Source organism: Zingiber officinale, chromosome 9B (genome assembly GCF_018446385.1).
Source record: "Zingiber officinale cultivar Zhangliang chromosome 9B, Zo_v1.1, whole genome shotgun sequence".
Lineage (NCBI taxonomy): Eukaryota > Viridiplantae > Streptophyta > Magnoliopsida > Zingiberales > Zingiberaceae > Zingiber > Zingiber officinale.
In genome coordinates this window covers 31495356-31519885 of record NC_056003.1, presented here as the reverse complement: position 1 = coordinate 31519885, position 24530 = coordinate 31495356, and the positions used below count along the sequence as shown (strand labels likewise).

The following is a 24530-nucleotide window of genomic DNA, read 5'->3' as shown; positions in this document are numbered from 1 at the left end:
TAAAAAAAAAAACACATGCAAAAAGAAATTGAGATAATTAGCAGGATATTTTGTATCCACTGAAAATCAATCCAGATCTATTAGCAATAATATCCTTGCATGAATCAATTACGTAACTTGTGGGTCTTATGGTTTAAATTTGTAAACCGTGTGCTAACTAAGTTGGATAATAAGAGCTCTTGAAAAGTCACTATAAGCCCTGAAAAAGTATGGGTAAAACTTGAATAATACATATGATTCTCATTGAGAAATAAATTTAAGAAAAAACATTCTTCTAGGTTCCTAGATTCATCAAAACTAAAAACATCAATTAGTGTAACTGTTCATTAGTTAGTATTCATAATTATTACTTTCCATTATTATTCACCATCATTGTTCACAATTGTTATTCACATATTATGATTCATGATTATAGTTCGTCGATCACTATTTATAATTACTGTGTGCACAAATAAAAACACTAAAAAACTTTAAATATTAACTCGAAACCTAACTTTTACTTTAAAAACCAACCCAACCTCTACAAGAAAGCAAATCAACCCAACTTTTATAATATAAAGACACAAATATAATTTTAATATGGTGCCTGACTGTGTGTACAGAACATCTGAATGCATATGAAAGTCACGGATGAAAGTCGAGCACTAAATCATTACTATATTATTTTGTACATCCATCCATGAGCATTAAGTGTTAATTTTTTGTTTTTATTTTTTAAAGTTTACAGTTTAGTATTTACTTCAATTTTTACCAATGCTCACTAACCATGAGACTGATGGCCATATCGCCTCCTCCCATTTGTTCACCCCAACTATCTCTACGTCACCCGTCCCGCTATTGATCGTGTTGAAAGACTCATTGCCCCCAACTCTCGTCGCGACCAAGTTTCGACCCTTCATCAAGGACAAATTTTACAATGGAGAAATTGTTACTTTAACGAGCTTCTTCAATCGTGGAAGGGGAGCAATATAATAAAGGGAAAATGTTATCTCTACATCAAAGTAAAATAATGGAAAACAAACATTTTTTTCTTGTAAAAATTTGCCCCTTCAAAAAATTTTAGACAGTTTTTTTTTAAATAAGAAATAAACAAACCCTAAATCTTCAAAGGTCCATAGAGCAAGATCAAATAATCACTCGAATAATCTAGCAAGCTACAGTCTCAGCAACTACAAGGATTAAGGTGCCAACTTTAAATACTAGAAATGTTTCTTTAAAACAAAATAAAAAAATAAATAGAAAACAGAGAATTTTCCTATTTGGAAATTTTTAAAAAAAATAAGCCATGAGATTTTATGAATTTTCCCTGTACATTTTGGAAATTTCATAGTAAAAAATAAGCTTCAAAATTAATGTAGTCATCTAGTGTGGAGATTATATCGCCAATGTTCCTTCCATAATTTCGATTTCATCTGAATCTGAACTCGGAGGCTTTGGCTTTGGCTTTGGCATCACTCGTGAAAACCCATATCCAAGTGAGCTCCCACTCGCTTGGCATAACTGCCAGAGAAAACTCATGGAGGTCAAGAGTCATCATGTCAAGTGTTACAAACCAGAAGATAACTTTTTTATACTAAACATGAATATTTTATTTATCCTTTACGTCTGCCATGCGACTCAAGTGCACATCGTGACAACATTTTCGTACCAGAACCTGAATCAGCCGGTTATAAGGAATGATTAACAACTCGAGCACCCTACTTGAACGAATAAACAAGCAAGAATCTCTAGACAACTGTCTTCCAATGATCTTTGAATTGATGAAGCTTAGTGTCTCATTTCAACTAACATGATACTCTTCCTCAATTGGTTCTCAGTGCAACATAATAAAAAAAGCTCGTGTATGGAGCGCCAAATGAACATGATAAAAGATAGTATCATACCTCGGTAAGCTCAGAGAGATGACGGGATCTGAACTCATTGATTGTGGCAGCTATTTCCGATGTCGGCAACTTGGCCTGCAAGGAAGCATATATTTGTTGTTAATCCTAGAAGCGGTGAACGTTCAAACATTCAATCACATTGCATAAGTTCACCTCTGCAAGAACAGCAGCCGCTAGCTGGAGACTTGGTTCCAAAATCTCTGGTACAACCTTAAGAATTTATAATAATCTAGTTAGAAAGCCAGAAAGGTCTCCTTCCATTCGATATGATATATAAATATGAGCTTTTGGAAAATCATGCTCAGCATATTTTGTTTCTCTTACAAATTTCGATAATGGCAATTGGAAAGGTATTGACTGTCAAGTGTATCGTCAACTTACTGCACTTGCTCCTGCCTTCTCTAAGTTAATGCCATGATCAACATCGTGGGCCCGAACAAATGTCTTTACATTCGGAAAGTATTTGCTAAGAGCCCAAACTGTTCTATAATTTGCCCCAGGAGTATCTAGAGCTATTGCAGCAGCACAAGCTCTCTCAGCCCCAACTTTATGAAGAACCTAAAGTTTCATATTATGGAAAAACAAAACTCAGGTTATTATGTCCCATAAATTCAAATATGTACTATAGAAAAACTCCAAACCTCTCTGCTCCCTGCATCGCCAAAATACACAGGAAGGTCAAGTGCACGACCAGCGGCTACCCGGTCACTAACAGTATGGAATAAAGAATAAACGGGCTATCAATAACATAGTAGCTTCAGACACAAAAGTAAATTTAAGGATCAGTAATCGTCAGAATTTCTACCGACTTCTTTAACTATTGCAAAATTCAAACAAAGGTATCATGGATTTGGATTGAACCTATTGCCAGAGAAGATAAAAGAATCTAAATAAACCAATTTCCATCTCAAAATTGTTACTCTTAACCTGCTATGTAGGATTGCACACAACTGACATGCAATGAAGCAGATGCAATATGTGCTCAAGATTATATGGTAACTATTGGTGCTTATCTAATTTGCACAATGGTATTAGAGTCCCTTTGAAGACTCCAACTCAGAATGCTGGAGAGCCTTACCTTCTGACGTCTAGAGCGACAAATGGGATTAACCGTTCGGAAAGAAGTTGGGCTATGATCTGAAAAGGAAAGAAAAGAGAGAGATCAATGCTTTATATTAGGGGTGTAAACGAGCCAAGCTGCTCGCGAGCTATTCGGGTCTTGGCTCAAAAAAAAGTTTGTTCGATTAAGTTAACAAACCGAGCCTGATTTCGAGCTCGAAAAAATTATCGAGCCGAGCTCAAGCTTAACAGTATTTGGTTCGTAAGCTCACGAACATGTTTGTTAACGAGCTCGAACTAAGCTCGTTTAATTTTTAAACGAACTTTTTTTGAGCCGAACTCAAGCTATTTAATTTTATTATGAGCCAAGCTCGAGCTTAAGAACTAAAGCTCAAATCGAACTCGAACCAAGATCAAGCTTAGGAAAAACGAACTGGGCCCGAGCTCGAGCCTCGTACTGTTCGGCTCAACTCGGCTCATTTACATAAAAAAGGATAGCCCGGTACACGAAGCTCCCGCCATGCGGGGTCCCGGAGAAGAATCCATTGTAAGCAGTCTTGCCCTACTTTTTGCAAGAGGCTGTTTCGAGGATTCGAACCTGTGACCTTTTGGTCATAAAGCAACAACTTTACCGTCGCGCTAAGGCTCCCCTTCAGCTCAACTCATTTACATCCCTACTTTATATTTAGAGCAAAGCAAATGTTGTCTGAATCACGATTGATCAGCTATGAGGTGAACAAGTTAATGAAACATAGAATACCAATAAGTACCTGCCCAACGCGACCAAATCCACAAATGATTATATGATCTTGCAAGTCATCAGTCTACACAAGACAACCATTCAACCAATATTTAATGCTTGAGTAGTACACATTATAATTGCAACTGGAAAAATATAAATATAGAACAGTTAAACGAGAATTTGTAATTTGGTGGGGAGCCTAACGATACCAGTCATGCTTATTATCTGAATACCAGACAAGTACACTATTTTAGTCTGTGGCTGGTATTTATAACTCTTTTCTGAATTAAAAAATTTTAATATGGAATATCATGAAAGATATTAATAAATTATAAAATATTTTACCTCGCTTTCAACAGGCAACAGACTTCTGACATCATGCTGCTCAAATCTAGAAGCAAGCAATTGGCCTCCAGCTGCCAACCATGGTGTAAGAGCCATTGAAATGCCAACAACCAGAAACAGTAGTGATGAAAGTTGAGAAGATAAGATGCCCTACAAAAAGAAAAACAAGAAGGGAAGAGTCAATAACACCTGTCAGTCAAAAAAATGTGCAACTTGTGTAAAATGATAATCTTTTCAGAGCAACTACAAAATGACACATAAACCAACTGTGACATTAATGAAAAATCCATTTTTTGGACTGTTCAATGACTGACAATTTCTCCAGATAGGCTTGCATAGTGTTTAAGACACTTGATCCAGATTCCATAGTTCGAATAAGCCACTGCCTGATGAGAAAATAATGGATGCAGAGATCTGTTAATAAATCACCTGATTTACAGCTTCCCCAAATGCGACAAATGCAAATTCTCCACCAGGAGCAAGTAGAAGACCTACTCTTATAGCTGATATAGTTGAAATACCAAATAATCTACCTACTAAGGCAACCACCAGTGTCTTTCCAGCAATTAAGAGACTCAATGCCCCCATAATAACTGGAAAATTTGCAAGAAGAAGTTTTGGATCGATAGACATACCAACCTGAAAAGATATGATGGTCAGAGTGGGCAGTGTAGGTTATGAACAAGAAGTTTGTCAGTGATAAAGAATGAATAGTAGCATACTAACTCAAGGCAAATAGTGCAATCTAAAAACATATTTCAAAAAATAATTGACAGTATATAGGAACCAGTTTCTGCTACGAGAAAGATGATGCACTCTCTGAGTAAAAAACAGTTTATACTAAAGATGATGCACTTTCTGAGAAGAAATGCTATGTATCTCTGCTGATTACATGTCTTAGTCACAGTAGATGTGAAATGCAGATAGAAGCAACGCATTCCTCTTTCTCTCCACATGCCATGACCACCATGAACTGAGTCATGGTATGTCATAGAAACGAAATAAATAAAATCATCCACTGAAATAGCCTTCTGTATTGGGGCTTTTGGCTGGTTTTCATAACAGAAGTGGCTTTGTTCAGTTTGAAAAAAGCAAGAATACAACAAATTCAACTAAGTTCAGAGATTTAATAATGAGGTGGTAAAGTATCCATTTTGGTAATTGTTGATCTTTATTGCTGATTTTTCTTTCCATATATGCAATTTTAGAATTTCTAAAGGAATCCAATAGGTTGCAGATTAGTTAGCAAAAAGTTGAGTCTTTATATCTTGAACTGTCAGCCACGTGCTATTAATTTAGAAACAGAGATGCAGCCTTTAGCAAGGAAGGATATATAATGTGAAGGCTTTTATCACACTTATTCACTAAATGCTTAAGGTGGTGTTGAATTAGCTAAGCAGCAGTAGCTGGTATTGAATAAGTCAAGCAGCAGTTGTTGGTGCTGAATTAGTTAAGCATCAGTAGTTGCTGTTTTTTTTTTAATGTTTTTGCTCTTTCAGATCATTATGGATCTACTACCTTATCTGTTACACATGACATCATCATTTCATTAATTCACCTCTTTCTGCATGATTTAAACAAGAAAAATTCTTTTTCGAGGAAAGAAAAGAGAAAAGAGAACTAAATCCATAGTGATTTTTAAGGGCATGATGTCAAGGTAAACTTAGACCTCTTCAGTCTTGTATGAAAATCACATAAAGCATCAGTAAGCATATGTCTGGCATGTAGAACCAAGTTTTACACTGGTCATCAATTTTATTCACTTGCTCTGTAAGAAAATTTTGAGAGGAAGATGAGCTCTCTTAGGATACTTGCCGTCATGAAAAAGAGGCCTAACAGAAGGCCACGATAAGGAGCAATATCTGACTCAACCTGTAGGGAAAACTCAGTTTCTGCTAGGAGGAGACCGGCCAGAAAAGCTCCCAAAGCCATTGAGAGTCCAGCCTGTCACAGGAAATTCCACTTGTCATCATTGCAAAGATCTGTTGGGAATTACAGTAAATAGCTGCACATACCCGTGCTGTAAGAAGACTAGTTCCTAGAATAACAAGGAGAGTATTTGCAGAAAATATCTCAGCATTTTGGTTTTCTGCAATTTGCTTATAAATTGGTCGAAGAAGCTGCCAGGTCGTAATACCAAAAGACAATCAGTATCCGCCCCTTTGAGAACCAAGACAAACTTTACACGCAAAACATGTTATAGAAGTTCATAACAAAGTTTGAATTCATAAAACGAAACGAGTTTAACCATATAGAAAGCTAACAAAATCCATCTAGAATTCTACTACTAGATTGCACAAACTAGACTTATGTTCTGCCAAAAGATACATAATATACAACTTGGAGAAAGAGGATAACTTTGCTAGGCTATGGAACTCAAAGTAACGGATATCATAGGCCGTAAAGTGTTAGTAGATCCTCTTTTCTTATGAACATGTATCCAAGGTACCAACAATTGCACTCAGGTGCCTACAATGGGAATTGGACCTGCAACCCACACTTGTACAATTGGGTTCTGTCTATACTATAAAATTTCTATTTGAGCAACTATAGGTTACTTACCAAGCGTCCACCAGCAATTATAGCAGTAATAGCAACTATTGCTTTTACAGCAGCCAACCCAAGAGCCTCTGCTATTGCTTGAAATCCCACCTAAGAAAAGAGAAACAGTAATCATAAAGATTATTCAAATTGCACACAAAACATATTCATAAAAAAAAGCCTAATTAGGATATTAGAAGATTGCAAGTAAAAGCCCCTAAAAGGACAATATTTGCCAGTGTGTTGGCTAATCACCAATTGCACTATAGTATCAAGGGTGAGCTTGTGAATACTCTACCAAAGTACTTTCATACTCCAAAGCATTTTCTGAGAGAAATCAGGTGGTTATGACAGTGCATTTTGAAACTGATTCTCTGTGCCAGATTTGAAATAGTTCAAGTTTGACTATAAAGTTTACAAATATTAATAATATTATAATCCCACAAAATTAATAAAAGCCAAAATTTCACGTGAGAAGAAGTTAAATAATAATAATAATTTAGATGATAATATGCCAATAAATAATTCTGTTAAATTGGACAGTACATTGATTGGACAAATATATATACATATATAGACATCAACCCTTAGGGGAAATAGATTACTTTAATCGGATATGGATAGTTGTGGAAAAATGGATGGGAATTATAAGATTAGATTAATGAATTATTATAACTCAAGCTCAAGAATTGGGGCAGTGGATGAAAGTCAGAGGACTAATTCTCACATATGAACATATCTGATACTAAATTTGCTCGTAAAACTAGTTTATTTATCATATTAATTATTGTTTAAAAGGATGACCCTGCTGCTAAAGGTAAATTTTAAATAATACTATACAGCAATTTAAGAACACGAAGATCACAACTTGTGAGATACAAGAAAATAAGTAAATGTGTAAAAGAAGAATACCCCTCCTTTTGATGAGTTCGGAGAAATGAGAGGTATCAAAATCAAAAGAACCACCACTGCAAGATCCTACAAGTAAACAAGTAAATCACACACACATATATATATATAACTCACAAAATGTAACATAAGATTGATAGCATACAAAACCAGGATGTTCAAGTTCTACTAAACAAGGTCCCCTGGAATAGAGAACCCCTTTGTCAATTTTATCAATAAACAGCAAGGCAGATTTTTATGGCATGAAACCTAGAAGCATGATATTAACGCGAACTTGTATGGGGACCAAGATAGTGTCCTTCTTTAGAAAAAATATCTCAGTTCAACCTAGGAATGAGAGGTCTACCTGGAAGAGCAGCACAGAGAAAGTAGCACGCCCATGGCGTGAAGTGCTCTCACCTCGTTCTTGCAGCACCTGGAATATGTAAATGATAAATTAAGTTGAATCTTACTAAATATAGCTGTAAAATGTATAAAAAAAAATATGGAAAGGAAAGAGGAGAGATAAAAAATATCCCACCTGCAACACAACTGCTGTAGATGAAAGTGCCAAGCCATTGCCAATAACAATTGCTGCTGGACCTAGTTGCCTAGAGACTAAATGAGCAACCAATCCAACAGCTACAGCAGTGACTAGAACCTGCAAATTGTCAGGAAAAGCAACAACTTATTTAAAAGATCTTTGCCAGCATCCCACTACATGTAGTAAAAAGTTAACTAGAATCACCTGAGAAGAACCTAACCCAAAGACATATTTCTTCATTGAGCTTAATCTTTCAACCGAAAGCTGCAATGTATATCATAAAATTGAAGGTTGTGTTCCAAAGAAGTATGACATATGATCATATATTAACATATTACAACAGATAGCAAATATAAGACACTACCTCAAGCCCAATATTGAACAGCAAAAAAACAACTCCAAATTCAGCAATAGCCTTTGTCCCATGAACATTCTTGATGATAGAAAAACCATATGGACCAATTAAGATGCCAGCTGCAAGATAACCTAGGACTGGACTGCCTGGAAGATGCAAAGAGCAATAGGTAAAAGAATGAATTGAACGTAGGCAGAAGTTAATATTTCCTCCAAAACAACTACAGTGTTTAGTGCAAACTTCCAAGATTGGGCAACTGGGTCAACAGGATGTTTTTGGGCTTACCTCCAGGTATTTTCTGGAATGCTGGTACAAAGATAACACTAGCTAGAAGTAACCACAGCATGTCAAAGAGAGAGGCTTCTTCTTCATTAATCTAAAAACATAAGTCAGTACAAGAGCAAGATAGGCAGGCTGTATTAGAAATGTATGAGAAAAGACAACTAACCAAAATGAGTGAAAGCACTTTTTGAAATATTTAGATAACTTTTTCCATTTGAAAGTGTTGGATCTAAGTTGAATAAAAGCCCAAAAGATTGAAAGACTCAAATTTAATCAAATGAAAGTTGCAGTTAAAATAACATGCCTCTTGCTGAGGTAAGAGTTCAATTAACTTTTTCAATCTTTTGGGGAGCTTTCTTATTGCTCTAACCACAGGCTTGGTAGATGAGGCAACTTCCTCAATGCTTAAGACATCCGGTTGATGAAGCAATTGTGAGGTCCTTTCTGCTCTACTGCTTATAAAGAAAGCCCTGACACAGTATTGAGAAGGAGATCATTAACCCTGGCCAATTATTGGGCATAAAAAAGAAACAGTAGCAACTAATGTTGCAAAACATGTCATATCCTTCCAGGATACAAAGTAATAATGGAAGAAAATGCAGTTTATTTAAGTAGCATTGTTAACATATCTTATATAATCACGATAGCATGAAAATTGGTCCAAGTTTCATACTCATTGAATGCAATTAAGTGTTAGTAGATCTGCATCATACATCAGTCACACAGAATCAATTCTTCCATGCTCAAATACTACAGAAGAAACTTATGTATGAAATAGTTGATTTCCTATATGTGATCAAAAGTATACCTATATGTTCAATAGGCAATTTCCTTGCTAATGTGCTTATTAGGCAATGTATGAAGATGTCACAAGCACATGAGAGTTGTTACAGAACACAAGTGATATCACAATCAATACTAGTGATATCTATATCATGCTTATATTAGTTTGGTATGAGGAAGATAGACAGCAGAATAAGAGATTCAGTAAAATTTGAGGGAAAGAAAAAATAACAAAGTACTATTTCATCAAACAGAATTCCAAAAATGCCTAATTTGTTCTTTAGTTTCTCCTACAAGGTTCCCAAAGATTAAATTGTGCATGCAAATGCCAATAAAAATGGATATCAAATAGGATATGAGTGGCTGAAGCTAATGGATTTGCATAAAGCTTACCCCATCCCAAGAAAAACCATCCCAACAACTAACTTGGGTGCTTGCTTCTTTGTAAAATTAACTAGACCATGGAAGACAGAGGCAAGTGTGAACTCTTCATCTTCTATGTCAGAAGAAAAGAATGATGCAGAGAAAAACCTAGATGACTTTTTCAACAATGCCTTGGGTGCATTAAGAGATGAAGGGATATCCTTATTCAAGTCCTTTTGTTGTTCCTGCTTCTTTGCCTTCATAAGCTCTGTATCAGCATCTTTGATGGCATCTGGAATCATCTTTCCATTCTCTTGATCACTCATTTCATCATATGATTTCACCCCTTCAATGCTTTGAACAGCTACATCACAAGCCATATCTTCACCAACCAAGTGTTCATCTCTTTCGGTAACACCATCATCAGCAGTAATTGCCATTACCTCCTCCACAGAGCTTGACTCTTCCTTGCCTATCTGGTCTTGAGAAACTTGTGGCTGCTGATCGAAACCTTCAGTGGAAGGGATAGCTTTCTCAGCTTTCTGCAGTACCAATTCTGCATCATTAACATGTTGAGTAGCCTCAACTTCATAAGCCACTGCTTTTTCAGCAAGAAGCATAATGTTTGCCACATCCTCCTCGGCCTTCAATGAATTTAACTGAGCTTTCTCAGCAATCTGTCGTAACCTCTCTACTTCTTCTTGCAATTCTAGTTTCCTTGTTTGGATGTGTCTCAAAGATTCATTGCAACTTTCTAAATTTTCCTGACAGCTCCTAATCTCTTCTTCAGCAGACAAAAGTTCTTGGTAATTATTACTCTCAACGGAAGGTTCAGACAATGTTGTTGGATCCATTTCTGAATCAATAGCTCCTACTGCCAGCTGCAGCCGGGCCTCAGCCATCGAGAGTGCCATGGTGGCCTTCTGCACTGCCTCTTTGGCAACATCCTCCTCGTTAATAATCTCCTGAATGGAAGAAGCCACAGAATTAACATCTCTCCAAGCACGTTCTGCTTCATCTTTTAATGCAATTGCTGTTTCTGATACTTTTTGTGCCTTTTCTTCAAACATGGTACTGTTCAGACTAGCAACCTGCAACTCTTTGATAGCTTTCTGGAGCAATTCCCTGAGTTCTTCCAGATGATAGGCATCCTTTTCCTCGGCCGGAGAGCCAATCAGCTTAGAATCAGAAGCAGGCACTACCTCCGATTCTTCCACTGGAGACTTTTGCTCATCTACTAATCCATCTTCATTTGCACTAGTATCCTCTTTGTTAGCGCCAACATGAGCTGCAAAATCATTGGAATGGCAGTTCAACAACATGGGTCGCTTGGAAACTTTCCTAAACTGTAACAAATTGCCTTCAAAATCTCTCCATGAAAATCTAAATAAGTCCACGCAATCTCTCCCATAAGCTGCAGTCGAAAAACTCAACAAATTCCTCCGCAACGAACAAGACTTAAATTGAACTCCAGACTCCCTAACTAAACAACCGCTTCGCCCTCTGTATCCAAACCTCACACGATTCGAAACTATGCTGAAATCAAGCGCGGGATACGGCCGGATACCCCAAGATGAGTCCATCACCGGCTTCTAAAGCAGACAAATCTGGCACTGCCCCAACCTGTGGAAGGCAACAAATCTGGAAAAATCAATCTCGCAAGTCCTCCGAAAATTCCGGAAAATAAATATTAAGACCTAGAATCGGGGGTCAACCAAGGAGAGTCGAAAACGGAGCTACCGCGGAGGGGGGCGATAGAGAGGCGAGAGAGGGATCATCGACGGCGGTGGAGCGAGCTCATCTTCAAACAACGTCGTCGCCGGAGCAGCGAGAAGAGTGCGGCGGAGACCTCGTCACTCGGGAAGTGGTGGACGACGTTGGTTCGCGGCGCGGCGGCTACAGCCGTGGGATACTTGGCGTTCTGTCACGACCAGCCATACGAATCTACTCACGAGTCTCAATTGGAATTGGATTGGACCGCGAACGGCGAAATCAAACGATGACGTCAGCATCGTGGAATTGGATTGGAACGAGGAGGGGGAGCGGGATAAAGTGCTGACGTGGCGAAGGGAAAAAAAATATATTAATTGATCGGCTTTGCCTTTCTTTCTTTAAATCGTAGACGGAGCATTAATATCCAATCCATTATTTTAAAAAACACCTGCAAATTTTAAAATTACTTAAGATTGGTCCAAATTAATCTAATAATAATTCAAATTATTACATAATATATATTTTGACTTAGTTAAAACTATTCTAAAGTAGCTAAAAATTAATTCGACTTCCAAAACTGCTGCTTTGAGTTGATTAAATCTATTTTTAATTTAAATCACTTCATATTATAGCAATGGGTAAAACAATAATTTAAGAAGAAAATTTAGGATAAACGCCCTTTTAATAGTACCAAAATAAGAGGTATATTTCTATTTTTACTATTTTTTTTGTTGATTTATAATTTTTTGCCTTATAAATTTAAGATATTACGATTGATAAAGAATTATTATTTTAGAGACAAATTTAAATTATAGGCAGTAGATGCTGTTTTTTTTAAAAAAGTATAGGAGTTCTTTTAGAAACAAACCAAACTAGTAGGGGCAAAACGAATTTTAATTTTTTATAAAAAAAATGAAAAACAAACGAAGTATCCGGGAAAAACACACCCGTGGTGGGCCCCGCTCGTGGTAAGTTTTGGGGTGCATGGAAAAATCGTCGACTTGTTAACTAAAGGAGGAGCCGCTTCCCTTGTCGGTGACTTATGAAACCGAAACGGGCAGACCAACCGCGTCGTACGGTATCAATTTAATTCACAAAAATAGAATTTAGAATTTTTAAAAAATATATTTGGAAAAATTAAATTAGATTAAATTTCGGAAGTCAAATTTAGAATAAGAAAAGAAAATCAAAGACGCGGTTAAAGAAATTGTCAAGCAGTTTTCCTCCATCAGAAAAATATATTTTTTAAATAAAAAATAAGAATTTTAAAATTAATTAATTTGGTAGAAAATAAAATAAAAATATGACCAAATTTTGAACGTAATTAGTTGGAAATAGGAGGGGCTTAATTATTTGTCTCCTAGCCCTCTTTTCTTCCTCCTAATTAAACTCCGCGGCGGCCAAATCGCCCCCGATTCCTCCCCCTCTTCCTCTCCCTGTCTCCTCCTCCTCGCTCAGCCGCCGGCGGTGATTCTTCTTCGTCGTCGTCCTTCGATCGTCTCGTTCGGGTCTCGTGGTGCGGTTCTCGGATCGGAGGTGGAAACTGCGAGCTCGGTCGCATCGGCGGGCAGTTAGGGTTTGGGCTTCCTCCCTCCGATGGAGGAGCCGCAGATCAATTCATGGGAGTTCTTAGGGGAGGAAAACGACCCCATGTTTTACGAAAACTTCGCCGTCGACATGGAGGAGTTGGAGACGATCCTCGAAGAGAAGCCGGAGCGACCTCCCTCTTCCGACGAACAATCCCAGGCAAATTCCCCTCCCTTCGGGGTTTCAATTGCGGTCCTTTTCTTGTTTGACTTTGGAATTTTGCTCTTCGGTGCCGCTATTGACTTTGTCTAGTTTCCATTGAGGTTCTTGGTTGGGGATGTTATACCACACAAATGTGTTGAAACAACAAGGCTCTTTACGGAGAGGGTCTATTTTGGAATCTCAAGCCTCATGTTAGTTTTGTAAAATCAGATGGTTCGATCAGGAACTAATGCAAGAATTTAGTGTCTACTTGCTGCTAATAACCTGTGATGTTACGTTTTTTCATCTAGGAAAATAAGTCTGATCGTTACACTGCCTTGGTTTTATCTGTGAAGCTCAGAGATGACTGTCTTCGGGAAGGCTATACTGAAATTTCCTCTTTCTGACTGAAATTGCTTTGGTTTGAGCCTCTTTTTAAATTTGACTTCTTACATTGCTAGGTTTGGCTTCATAACTTTGTCATGAACTGCAAACACTGTTTAAGTCTTAGGAAAAAAAGATCATTTCTGTTTAAACTGTACATGTCTTTGTATTTTGTCTACTAAAGGAACTTAAGTTTGAGTAACATATTACTAAAAGAAGAGATCTTAAGAAAAATCACTATAAGATACATGATTTGTTGATCCTTGTAATTTACTAAAATTGTGTTGCATTGTCGTTGCATGATGCCTTGCCTTTTATGCATGGTTAAAGGATTTCCTACCTAAACTTGGAAAACGGTCCATAAAGTAGGATTTGTACAATTTGATTGTAAGATCCTTCACTTTTAAAGGCTATATAACCTTTTGTAACAAATTTAATGCATCACCAGCATTTGTGGCTCTTGCTCCATGCAACACCTTATAATTGTAAATGGAAAATTAAATTCTAGTATTTTCTCCTTTTGTTGCAACTATAACCGAAAATACAAGTACCAATGCCAAGAAATAACTACAAAAATATTATGTTTGAGAAAATATTATCTTCTCTCAATTTACAAACCAAAATCACAAGAAATGATAAATTCAGAAAGTCAAATTAAACAAGCTTCACAAATCAAAGACATTCATTATCACTGAAATATCAAAATCACATATAAAAATGCCAAATCAATGTATTTAGAAATGAAACTTGATGGCTACAACAGATCTCAAAATGATTGAATTGTACTCAGTTCACAAATGAATTAAAACCAGAATTTTAAATAACAAATAACACTTTCAAGTAACTCTTATGATGCTTATTCAATCTTTGATCTTAGTTTCAGAATCATAGCTCCTTGTTGTTATATTCAACCTTGATATCCACAGAAAAGTGACACTGTTTGATTGCTGGCAAAGGAGAAAAAAGAGGATGAGAGGTGGAGTTCTGGTTGGTAGCATGAAAAAGGACAGTATATGCAAAATCTTAAATTTGACACGGTAGCAAATGAACAAAGAGGAGATATAGAGAAAGAGCAATGAGGAAAAAAACAACATCAATTGCTGTTTCATAAGAGATACTGAAATAAATCTACGAAAAAACACAGCTCATTAGAAGAGAAGCATGTTGGTCCAATAGTGTGCAAGGGATGGGAAAAATGGTCCAGCATAACTAGAATAAAACATGCAACATATTCTTTGTTTATACCCTTGGCTGCAAATCTATTGGTACACTGGTTGGCAATGCTACTGTGCAATCTACATGTTTCATGTTATCTGCCTTTCAGCCACATTTGATCTAGGAGTCCTATTTTACATAGGATTCATTTGGCTAATAAATCTTCTATAACTGTTTTTTAGACCCTACCAGACATTTGCCAATTATAATTTTGATGTCCTTTTTGACAAATGATCAACAGTTACTGTGGTTATCTGAATATTGGATAAATATTCTGAAAGATCTGAAACTTTAATAGCTGAAAGGATGTACTAAGCAAATTTCATATCATCTGAAGTTCTGCTATGTTGATGCTAGATTCAATCTTGACAGAACTAGATTGGCCCAAGATCAACTGGCCCAAACTGCATTAACTCTAAAATTTTGTGTACATCTCAAGTCATCTTCAGGGTTTTATACAATACCAGACCGTGGCCAATTATAAATTTTGATATCTTTGTATGATAAATGATCATCACTCACCATGATTAGTTGAATATGGATAAATATTCTGAAATTCTCAAACATTAATTTGCTGAAAGAATGTACTCAAGTAAACAGATGGTGATCCTGGTTATTCTTTTATGTAGATGCTAGATTTAACCTGGATGGAGCAAATTAAACTTGGATTGACCCAAGACCAACTCAACCAAATTACTAAGTGTAAAATTCTATAGCTGTCTCAAGAAATCAGTTATATTTATCAATAGGTATAGGCATTTATGCAAAAGTACACCTAGTCAGTGTCACATGATCTGATTATTGTTGAGTTTTATTTTAGTTTATAATAGTTGGAAGCTCTATTTCTTGATTCTGTTATATTTGATGATTATTATTCTTTCTAATTTTGATGGATGCTAATTTGCTGGAGATGTTTTATGCAGGTCACATATGAAGGTTTATGCCAAGCCAAATTAGATGAATACCGATTAGATGCTGATGTTATTGCTGGAACTTATACTGGTATTACTTCATAGTATATGTGGGTCTGGAAGTCTATACCAGTTTAGTTATACAATATGTTCAATGCATGAATATTATTACTTTTCTTTCTTTCTTCATAATCTTGTATCATTGTGAATAGATTTAATGGAATTGTTTTTGTGAATAGGTTTAACGGAATCTAAGGAATGCAGTGGGACTGTTGCTCCTCAATGGAGTACATCAGATAAAATTGGTGTTTTAGACTGCCAGAAAGAAATTAATGTAGGATTTTCCTTGGGATCAAAAGAAAGTTGTAACTATGATTTTCCTACAAGTAATGGCATAGGACATGCCTCAGAGCATGCTGAGTCTAAGCACACACTTGATTATCCTTCAAGTTGGCTTCCACCTTTTAACCACGAATATGATTTTAGTTCAAGGAAGAATTTAGTTGGAAGCTCCCGCAATAGTTTGATGGTCAGAGATCTCCACAACCAGCAGATACAACATGTGCCGAGTTATAATTCTGATACTGTTGATGAAGCAACCCTGATCATGCCACATTATGCTGAATCCAGGGATGATATGTACTTGGACAGCGGCCAAACGGTCTTCGAGCAGAGTAGAAGCCATCACTGTGAACCTCATGCAGACGATATGCCACCATTCATCATGCAAGGTTAAATGACATTCTGAGTGTAACTTTGCTCACACTAGAAACAGTTTACTAACAGTTGTTCTATTGCATATTTTGCAGATTCACATACTATGACGACTGATTTGTCAGTTTTAACTGATGCTGAGAGAAATGATGACACTTGGAGAGATTCTTTATTCCACAATCCTTGTACACATAACACTCCTAGTTTAAATTTTGAAAATTTGCATGATTCCAAGCCCATGTTGAATGCGACTGAGGCATCAGGTATCATGTATAATCCTTATGGCAGTGGTTACGTGACTTACAGAGATTCACCTATTGATAGTGCAAGGAATGCGTTGCATGGCCAATTTCCTCATCCAGTTTTTTCACATCAGAAGGTTAAGGATGAAAATGAAGAACCACTGCATCCATCTCAGAGTTTTTCTAGAGGAAGCGAAGTGGGGTTGGACATGAGAGTGGAATCTGTTGGATCCTTACTGCAAGGCTTCCCGAAGTCAGATATTGTTCGACCGCCGCTAGACACCTGTGCAGAGCAAAATGATTCTGATGATCTTAGCATTGAGAGTGAATCTAGTATAGATTCTTCTTCTTATGTCACTCGCAAGAGAGAGCCATCAAGTAGAAATTCTATCTCTAGCGATGCTGAATTATTTGTGATGAATGAGTCAGGAAAACTAATCCCTGATTATTTGACTCACTGGCAGAACAAGAAGCAAAAAATATCATCAATGATAGGAAGAGATGATCAGGTACAAATATCTCATTACCCACAGAGTAGGCTTAAGCATCATGATAATGATGGTCTTAGATGGGATTCTACCACAAGCTACATAAGTGTGGATGATGATGCTGACATATGCATCCTTGATGATAGCAGAAACTCTGCCGCCTACCCACCGCCACCACCACACCCATTTTATACAATTAATCCTACGGTAGTAGAGCAATCTGGATTTACTGAGACATATTTACCTAGGTTTGGAGGGATAAGGCAAAAGGATGAAGATAGATTGAATATCCAGCTAGCGTTGCAGGTTAGTGTTACCTCACTGATATTTAATTATATATGGTGTTATTGCTATTTAAAAATTAACTGTGAATCTTTTGTTTTCTTTTTATCAATTTTTACTCTTTTATTTATTCATGCTTCGATTTTACTTATGATTTAGGCACCTATTGTCAGATTAATTGAATGGGCACATTGTAATCTTTTTCTATTTTCAATCGTTCGATTGTTTGAGCTTTGCAACTTTTCATCTCTAGACTCTATGGGCATCTTCAGTTTGGAGAGTTAATGGAATTATTTTCTTTTGAAGATAAATCATTGTGCCATCCAAGCCTCTTGTCAGTCAGTGCTACATTTTTTTTGAAAAAAAAAACCAATATTGTAGATCAAGATGTGCATGAGTCAATATATGCAACAGTTGGAGGGAATGTTGAAATATGTAGTTTGGGCCACCATGCAGTCCTATATATTTTGATGTAGTTGTGCTCATTGAATGACGGACAACTGTTCTGTTTTAGCTATACATATGCTATAATTGATGTTAGTTATGTGCAGGATCTTTCTCAGCCCAAATCTGAGGTTAGTCCACCTGAGGGACTTTTGGCAGTTCCTTTATTGAGACACCAGGTTCAACTTAATGATTCCTCTATTAATCCTATTGATCTGATACATCTCTCTTGACATTTTTTGTTAGTGTTTTTACTACTATTGAACTAAAGGGAAGCATCTTGTTTTACAGCGTATAGCTTTGCATTGGATGGTACAAAAGGAAACTGCAAATCCACATTGTTGTGGTGGTATACTTGCTGATGATCAGGTTTGTACATTCCTTGACCTGCTAATCTCATATTTATTGTTGTTAATATCTTTGTTTGACAATGGCTGATAATCTCAAGTATCTCATTGTTTCAGGGTCTTGGTAAAACAGTATCTACAATTGCGCTAATTCTGATGGAGAGATCTCCATCTCCTCAACTATTTCCTTCTGCAGGAAATCATGACAAATTTGAACCTCTAAACCTGGATGATGATGAAGAAGATGATATTTCGAAGATTAATGAAGCAAAGCAGCTCCGAATTTGCAGTTCCTCGATGGCCAGTGGATCGAAGAGAAGGGAAGATCAGGTCATGATGTCTATGAAGAGTAGGCCTGCAGCAGGAACATTAGTTGTTTGCCCTACAAGCGTTCTCCGGCAATGGGCTGAGGAACTGAAAACTAAAGTGGTCAGCAGTGCTAATTTGTCATTTCTTGTGTATCATGGAAGTAATAGAACCAAAGATGCTCATGAACTTGCAAAATATGATGTTGTTCTTACTACATATGCTATTGTAAGCATGGAAGTTCCTAAGCAGCCTCTTGCTGATAAAGATGTCGAGGAGAAAGGAAATTATGATGGTCTGACGGAAAGTATGATTGATAAAAAAAGGAAGGAGGCTCCAAGCTCCTCAAGAAAGTGTGTGAAAGATGGGAATGTCAAAGCTGATGCTCGACCTCTTGCAAGAGTTAGTTGGTTTAGGGTAATTCTGGATGAAGCTCAAAGCATCAAGAATCATAGGACTCAAGTTGCAAGGGCATGTTGGGGTCTGCGGGCTAAGAGAAGATGGTGCTTGTCTGGTACTCCTATACAGAATGCAGTTGATGACCTTTATAGCTATTTCAGATTTCTTCGTTATGATCCATTTGATGCTTATAAATCTTTTTGTTCCAAAATAAAGAATCCAATTAGCCGTGATCCATCAAATGGTTATAAAAGGCTTCAATTGGTTTTGAAGACTATAATGCTACGCCGCACTAAAGGTGAAGTTCTTATTTTACTATTTCAACTGTGTAAAATTCACATTGAGAGACATCATTTTCGTTTTTAAAATATGTTGTGGATTTATGAAGGTTTCAGAATTTCCAACTGTATATCATTTCATAAATTAATCAATTTGATCCATCTCTTTGTTCTCCTTTTTGTGTTTTATTATGATTTCCCTAATACTTTTATATTTATTTATTTTCCCTGTGCATGTGTAAGCCGTGATGTTCGCTTCTTGTTGGATATCTTATTCCTTTAAGGTTGTGAGCTTGTGTTATCTTCCTGTGAGTCTTTATGGTGGCTTACTTGCTAGCTACTTAGACTGCATCATATTTAGAACTGAATGGTCATAATTGGAGCCTTAGCTTCTTATGATTCTTCATTACTCATTGGTCAGAAATGTAATTTTCATTGAATATTGACCATGTCTTCTAACTTCTAACAAATTCCCTTTCCATACTAGGTGTTTCTCTACATGATCACCACATTTTGTGTAATGTTTTCCTTTTTCCTCTACAAAATTCATGTCTGACTTTCAGAGCATCTTCTGGGTGTCTGATTTTTCAGGTTATTTGGAAGTAGATACCTTTATGGATGTATTCATTTGTTCTTTGTGAAGATCTTTTTCCTATCAAAGATATTCAATTTCCACTTAGATTCTAAAATTATTTGAATTTTTTTCAGGGACAATGCTTGATGGTAAGCCTATTATAAATTTGCCACCGAAGACTATTACTTTGATGAAGGTGGATTTCTCAGAGGAGGAACGAACTTTCTACACACGTTTAGAAGCTGAGTCAAGAGAACAGTTTAAGGTTGGTGTACTTGCTTTACTGAATGTTTTTAGATATTTCTTTACTTTTGCATCTTAGATATTCATTAAAGTTGTTTTTTATGGGTCTTGATTCTAAGATATTAACTTCTGTTGTGATTGCATTCTCAGTTTAGAACAAGTAAAATTGAGAAGGGACCATGAAGTCCATGTTATGTTTTATATTTTTTTGAGAACTCAATTAGATGGTATATGCATGGGATTATTTGCTTGAAAAGCATTTCTTTGCATATAATATGTTTTCTTAAACTATTTGTTTTTTAATAGATTTTACATGTTGTGCTATTGAACGTGGAGTATCAAAAGATTCTTGATTTTTTATTAGGTATATGCAAATGAAGGAACTGTCAAACAGAACTATGTGAATATTTTGTTGATGCTCTTAAGACTAAGGCAAGCTTGTGATCACCGTATTCTGGTAAATGGATATGGTTCCAATTCTGTGGAGAAGTCTTCTATAGAAACTGCACGGAAGCTCCCCAAAGAAAAACAGAAGGATCTCTTGAGTTGTTTAGAAGCATGCTTGGCTATTTGTACGATATGCAATGTAAGTGTCTTATTGCATTTGATTATGTACCACTCTTGATAAATGTTTAGTTATTAATCTTCCACTAAATTGTATTTCTTTGCTTCCTGGTTTCTTACCTTCAAGAAGAGTGAAATTTTCTTATTTTGGTTAGTGAAAAAGAAATCTACTATACACAGATGAATAAGTACCTCCAAGTCTATTGCCCTGCATAATATTCTCTTTCAGTATAGTTTAGTGAGTCATGCAACAACACATATTAGCTCATGGAATTTACTCTAGAATGTAAATTTTGTACCACGGCTTTGTGGAGATTCTGTTTATGCTCTCAATAATAATCACTTTATTCTTATCCAATAGCACGTTTGTTCAATGCAATCATATTGAATTTTATTCATGTTAAAGTTTTCATGGTATTCTACAATGCTAAAAAATAAAAAAGGAATGTTGTTAATAGGTCTTTAAAGATGTAAATTCAATGTTACATCACCAAGTGTACTAGTGTAGCCTCCTGAGTGAAATATTTATTAGTTATGTTGGACAAGCTATTCGTCTTGCATTTGCAGTATTGTACATAAAAGGACACTTAACTATTTATAAGACTCAAAAAGTCGGGGAGTCTCAGTTATCTTTACAGCTTGAATATTTTAATTATGGTGGGAACTGATGCAACATTCTCTTCCCAATATGTTACATTTTTTTCTGTTTTAGGATAAAACTTTGTTGTAACTGGAAAAAACTGTGAGGTTTTTTTTATTAAGATTAATGATCTTTGCAGGATCCACCTGAGGATGCAGTTGTCACAATATGTGGACATGTTTTCTGCAATCAGTGTATTCGTGAGCATCTTAATGGTGATGATAATATCTGTCCGTCAGCTGATTGCAAAGTTCGGTTAAATGCTGCTTCAGTATTTTCTAAAAATACAATAGTAACCTCCATAGGTGAGATGCCTGGTGAGGTTTGCAACTCCAATGGCTGTCGTTCTGGCATCTCAGATGCAACGACCAATGGAAATTCTTATTCTTCTAAAGTAAAAGCAGCACTCGATATTTTGCAATCACTACCCAGGTCCCAATGTTCTCTTCCTGATTGCAACTCCTCCAAACTCAAGGAAGAAGGTCATGGTTCTCTGCAGAATGCGGTTAATACAGTTTCACAGCGATGCTCTGTGAATGCAAATGAAGGAAACAAATCTAAACCAAATTCTCAGCATTCAGAAAAGGCCATTGTTTTCTCTCAGTGGACAAAGATGTTAGATTTATTGGAAGTTCCATTGCAAAAATCTTCTATACAATATAGGAGACTTGACGGTACAATGTCTGTTGCCGCCAGAGAGAAAGCAATTAAAGACTTCAACAATCTTCCAGAGGTCTGTGGTGAATCTTTATGTTGCAATACTCTACTTATCTACCCGAGCCTTGCCTCTTCCCTTTTGCATCTAAAGAAAGCATACCTTTGTTACAGGTTTCTGTCATGATCATGTCTCTGAAAGCTGCTAGCCTTGGTCTGAATCTGGTGGTAGCTTGTCATGTTCTTCTTCTGGACTTGTGGTGGAACCCTACTACTGAGGACCAGGCCATTGATAGAGCACACAGAATCGGCCAGAGGCGTCCGGTAACTGTTTCACGGTTAACCGTGAAAGATACTGTGGAAGATCGCATTTTAGCTCTACAGGTACTGCTGTTTACTTCACTTCTTTTTGATACACAACCTCCTGTTTTGTGTGGAAAGGGTTTCTTACAGTGGATGGTAGATGATAAACGTAGGAGATACTTGCAAGTTGGTTTCGACTTGTTATACCATGGGACTGACAAACTGAATCAACATGGGATATTTTCCAACTATTCTCCTGTACAGAACAAATCCCCATCGATACTTGTAATTCGATTCCTGAATAGTTATGCGCGTGATTAAAATTGTAGAGCGGATAGGTGATCTTGAAAACTGCCTCCATAACTCTTTGCACTAATGTATCTCTCTTTTCTACAGGAAAAGAAGCGGGAGATGGTCGCTTCCGCATTCGGTGAAGATGAATCAGGTTCTCGCCAAACTCGCTTGACGGTGGAGGACTTGAATTATCTTTTCATGGTGTAGCTCGCAACCTCTAGCAGCAAAGTTTTGGACACAGCAGGCTAACCTCAACATCCTTCCAGAGTCAATCCTCCGCTGCCTTTCATCGGTACCAAGCACTAACCAGCTTTCTTGTTAATAGCGAATTTAGAGCTTGCACAGTTTCTCGTTACTTCTCTTGGTCTTGAAGCATAGTTTTTCTTACAATTATAGGCAGTGTTATTTTATAGGAGAAAATTGATAAAATGTGAAATTCTATTGATTTCACCATTGGCATCATTTGTAAAGCTTCGGCGGCATTAGATTTGTGATCATTTGAAGGCTTTACTCTGCATGTTGTGTCAGGAACAACAATTTTTTTTTTAAAAATACCAATTTTAAGTGTATTGAAAATTGGAAATACTCGTGGCCACTTGCAAATAGTTTGTATGTTTTATTTGTTTAAGTCTGTTTGGATATGACGACGGAAGTTTCATTCACGGAAAGGAAAGAGCATGAAAATAAAGTATTTATTTTTCATATAAAATTATAAAATTATTCACAATTTAGGAACAAATAATTATAAAGTTGTCATTGATCCTAATGCAATCTCTCCTTTTGCCTGAAACAAAATATATGTTTTTGGTGGTATGTGAAAAAATTATGTGATCGGATTATTTTTTTTTAAAACAAAATATATGTTAAAGCAGTCCATGGAAGAGGAATCAAAGAGGAGCATCGAGGAATCAAAGAGGAGCATTGCAGCTCACCCATAGCAATAGAAGTCACAGCAGCGGCAGGGGAAGGCATTGCAGCTCACCCATAGCAATAGAAGTCACAGCAGCGGCAGGGGTGGATTCTTCGTCAATGGAGGTGAGATTTGAAGTAGAAGGGCAGCCTCTGGGCAGCAAAATTGGCCGCCTCTTTCTTATCATAGAAGGGCTCCACAATCTCTCTTTTCAATGTCCCGTAATCTTCTCTTCTTTTTTGAATGGAGCGACTTTGTCATTTGCCCTCGGAGATTGAATTAGGGTAGGATCTGCAATCATCATCTTCGTCATTTGCCCTCAGAGTTTAAATTAGGGTAGGATCCGTAATAATTGTCGTCATCTCTGACCTTCCTAGCAGTAGCTTTTGGGGTTTGAGAAAAAAGAGTTGTCAGTTGTTGACTTGTGCGTACAATGGAGCACAAAGATGGTGGCAAAAAAAAAAAGTGAATACCCTCGTTCCCAGCGCCCCCGTCAACCCGTCCCAGGGTCAACACGGAGGAGATAAATCACAGGATGATGGAGCACAAAGATGATACAATGGAAGGAGGTGGCGATGCCTGAGTCCAACAACGAAGGGTTTGCTTTGCGGGAAGAGAAGCTTGAGAGGAGGTTGGCAGCTCAAGGATAAAGTTAGAATAGAATTTTTTTAGGATTCCACTTTCTTAAAGCATTCATATCAATTTTTCTATAAGATCTCTAAAATTTAGAGTAAATCATTCACTTTATTAAATTTAGATAATCATTTTTCACTATACACTACATCAGCTATCCTAAAATCTTCATTATCTTTATTTTTTTTATTATTTTCTTATCTCTTCTATTTTTTAATTATTTTTTCTCTTCCAATATCTATTTTTTATTACCCAAGGCATTCCCTCTATTTTTTTCTCTCTCCCCAAATTAAATAATATTTTAATATTTAAGAAATAAATTTCATTCTCTAAATTTAGAAAAGTATTATTTATGAAATCTAAATTTAAGAAATAGATAGTATAGCTAATATAAAAATTTTGTTTACGTAAAATATAAAATTTAAAATAAATTGTATGTTTAGGAAAATTGATATGAATGTTTTTATCCCTCAATTAGA

General features: G+C 36.5%; 2 protein-coding genes across 5 annotated transcripts; one reads left to right on the top strand and one right to left on the bottom strand.

Moving 5' to 3' along the window:
- Positions 1-1115: 1115 nt before the first annotated feature.
- Positions 1116-11739, bottom strand: LOC122025752 (K(+) efflux antiporter 2, chloroplastic-like). Of its 4 annotated transcripts, none has more exons than XM_042584621.1 (21): positions 11483-11739; positions 9816-11408; positions 8944-9109; positions 8643-8733; positions 8367-8503; positions 8207-8266; positions 8000-8119; positions 7826-7894; positions 7483-7548; positions 6592-6681; positions 6045-6149; positions 5845-5973; positions 4459-4668; positions 4030-4179; positions 3713-3766; positions 2962-3020; positions 2525-2591; positions 2265-2441; positions 2037-2093; positions 1884-1958; positions 1116-1500 (listed from the first exon to the last, which is right to left on the bottom strand). In XM_042584621.1, the coding sequence occupies exons 2-21, from the start codon at positions 11366-11368 to the stop codon at positions 1375-1377; spliced, it is 3561 nt and encodes a 1186-aa protein (XP_042440555.1). In that variant the 5' UTR covers positions 11369-11408; positions 11483-11739; the 3' UTR covers positions 1116-1374. The 4 variants fall into 4 exon arrangements, with proteins under 4 accessions (XP_042440555.1, XP_042440557.1, XP_042440556.1 ...); XM_042584623.1 differs by having other exon boundaries at positions 9816-11426; positions 11526-11739; XM_042584622.1 differs by having other exon boundaries at positions 11526-11739.
- Positions 11740-12856: 1117 nt separating this feature from the next.
- LOC122025326 (helicase-like transcription factor CHR28) lies at positions 12857-23021 on the top strand. The gene is made up of 12 exons (XM_042584114.1): positions 12857-13244; positions 15749-15827; positions 15976-16467; positions 16546-17486; positions 18014-18085; positions 18198-18275; positions 18371-19256; positions 19945-20075; positions 20418-20639; positions 21397-21990; positions 22086-22295; positions 22611-23021. Exons 1-12 carry the CDS (start codon positions 13095-13097, stop codon positions 22713-22715), a joined length of 3960 nt encoding a protein of 1319 aa, XP_042440048.1. The 5' UTR covers positions 12857-13094; the 3' UTR covers positions 22716-23021.
- The last annotated feature ends 1509 nt before the right edge of the window (positions 23022-24530 follow it).